At 59.1% G+C, this 2357-nt stretch overlaps 1 protein-coding gene across 3 annotated transcripts in view; it reads right to left on the bottom strand.

The window, feature by feature from the left end:
- The window catches only part of EPHB3 (EPH receptor B3), a 12697-nt gene extending 10878 nt beyond the window's left edge, over positions 1-1819 (bottom strand). For all 3 annotated transcript variants that reach the window (XM_010189330.1, XM_010189337.1, XM_010189345.1), the window contains exons 1-2: positions 1760-1819; positions 742-1414 (exon numbers count right to left, since the gene is read on the bottom strand). In XM_010189330.1, the coding sequence (XP_010187632.1) occupies positions 742-1414; positions 1760-1816 (730 nt within the window). In that variant the 5' untranslated portion in view covers positions 1817-1819. The remainder of the gene's footprint in view (positions 1-741; positions 1415-1759) is intronic.
- Positions 1820-2357: the final 538 nt, after the last annotated feature.

Genomic DNA, 2357 nt, shown 5'->3' with positions numbered 1-2357 from the left:
CTCCCCAAACCCCCAGCCACTCCAGAGCAGGGTCCTGCGTGCCAGAGGCAGCTCCCAAGGACAAAATCACCCCATGCAGGCAGATTTTTCCTTATCAACACACCCAACCTGGGGTGAAACAGCAAAACCAATGCCACTGTGGGAGACCACAGTGGCTGCAGGACCCACACAGGGCTATCCTGCCACCCAGGGCAGCTCTCCATCCCAAGTATCTCCATGTGCAGGATGCTCTTCCCTCCTCTCTGAGCAGGGATGGGGAGCTCTGGCTCCCCTGCCTTCATGCTGCTCCCCACCCTTCCTGATACAATGTTCCCAGTGCTGGCAGGGGGAGCGTGCATCCAACTGCCTCCGCACAAGCAGCATGAAATCATGGCTTGCCGGGAACAATCGCTGGTCCCAGCCACAAGCACCACAGAAGGGAGAGAGAAGACGCTGGACACGGCAGCAGAAGCGAGAGGGAGGTTTTGGTAATGCTCAGGGCCTTAAATTTGCTGCTCCTGGTGAGGAGATGCATCCCGCATCGGCTGACACTAACCAGCGTGTCACAGCGGCACCACACCAATCCGGACCACGAAGGCTTTAAGGCTTCCAGATGATGAGTCAAAACTGCAGACCACTGCTCTGAAATACCACCCTGCTCCCTCGTCAGGGAGCCTGGCAGCTCCCAAGCCTCCAAAAACAGCCCAAGCTCAGCGCAAAACCACCTCCTCCACATGAATGGCCACTCTGCCACAAACATACCTTGGCACTGGGTGTCCTTCATGGCTGGCTCGTATCCGGCGGCACATGTACACGCTCCCACAGGTACCATCCACTCGCCGTCGCCATTGCAGTACAGCTTCAGGGGTACAGACACCTCCACCGCGTTGGGGATGCAGGTGCCCGGTGCGATGACCAGAGAAGTGGGCTCGGCCCCTGTTAAAGTCTCCGGGAAAATAGCAAAGCCAGCGATGGTGTTGGAGCATTTCTTGTAGAAAGCCCGGACAGAGATGAGGGACATGCAGGCTCCCAGGTCCTGGAAGGCCAAGTAAAAGCCATTCTTGGAGAGAGGGCCAAAGCTGCGCACCTTGGTGTTCACACGGCCAGACTCCAGCTTGGAGAAGCTCTCATCTGGAGCAATTGTATCCACTTTGATATAGGGGTTCTCCATCCAGAAAGGGCTGTTGGCAGAGGCAGAATCTGTATCTGACTCGTAATAGAAGAGGTTGAAGGTCTCTTTGCAGGAGCCGGGGATGTTGGGGATGCTATTGCAGTCCCGCACGGTGAACTTCAGCTCCACGTAGACGCGCTGGACGTCCTGGCGCTGGATGAACTTGGTGCGAAGCCAGTTGTTCTGGTTGGCCTCCCGCACGTTGCACACCTGGTAGGTGCGGATGGGGTTCATGGCCTCGTCGTAACCGCTGACTTCTTCCCACTGCGAACGAGAGGGGAGCAGGTCAGACCCCCAAATCAGTGCCACAGACCTATCGCAAATGGTGTGGGGTTGGGGGGACCAGGAAACAGGCAATGGGGAAGAGAAGCAGCTGCACCTCCACCCGTCCCAACCCTTCTGGTCATCAAGGTGACTAAGAGCAACCCAGGCCAGGCACCATGGCGCTCCTCTGCACTGGCACGGAGCAGGAGGAGATGGTTTCTTGAGGCGAGAGGATAAGGATAAGGAGGCAAGGGGAAAGACACAGACAGCTCCGCAAAGGCGCTGGCAAGCAGCCCTGAATCCCATGAGATTAGAGGTCAGAACCAGGCCTGGCTTCAGACTTACCCCCGTCTCCGGATGAGTTGTCCACGCCAACTCAGAGGTCACCCACTTTGTGTCCATCAGGGTCTCTGGAGAGAGAGGGAGGAGAGAAAGATGTAACTGGAGACGAAGGCCAAGATTAGAGGGATAAAAAAACCAACCCAGGAGGAGTGGGGGAGAGGAGAGCCCAGGCTGACATTTCTGTGGAAAACAGCAACTTGGGGGGTGAGCTGTGGTGGGAGGAGGGGGAGCGGCGCAGACAGACTCCAGATTTCTCTCCTCCTGTCAGGAGAACAGGAAGAGTGAGGCGTCCCCGGAGAGCGGCGCTGGAGCAGGGAAGCAGCAGGCCGAGGAGCAGGCCAGGTGGCGAGGGGGAGACGAAGATGGGCTGCTGCCCCCCGCCACTGCCACAGCCAGTGTGGGGGGGGGGAGGACGAGTGCGCCCCCCCCCCCCCCGCCGCTGCCACAGCCAGTGTGGGGGGTGCCAGAGGAGGGAGACTGGGCGCCCCCTGCCCACGCCCTCCCCCTCTGCTTTGGCAGGGCGCGTATTTACTGTGGCTGGGGTTGAAAGGGCCCGTTCCCATGACAGGGTGGTGCGGGCCAGGCAGGTTTATCCAGAGGA

The sequence above is a fragment of the Mesitornis unicolor genome, unplaced genomic scaffold (genome assembly GCF_000695765.1).
Source record: "Mesitornis unicolor isolate BGI_N332 unplaced genomic scaffold, ASM69576v1 scaffold8120, whole genome shotgun sequence".
In the NCBI taxonomy this organism is placed as follows: Eukaryota; Metazoa; Chordata; class Aves; order Mesitornithiformes; family Mesitornithidae; genus Mesitornis; species Mesitornis unicolor.
Note: the sequence above shows the minus strand (reverse complement) of the source record. Positions and strands in the feature narration are given on the sequence as shown.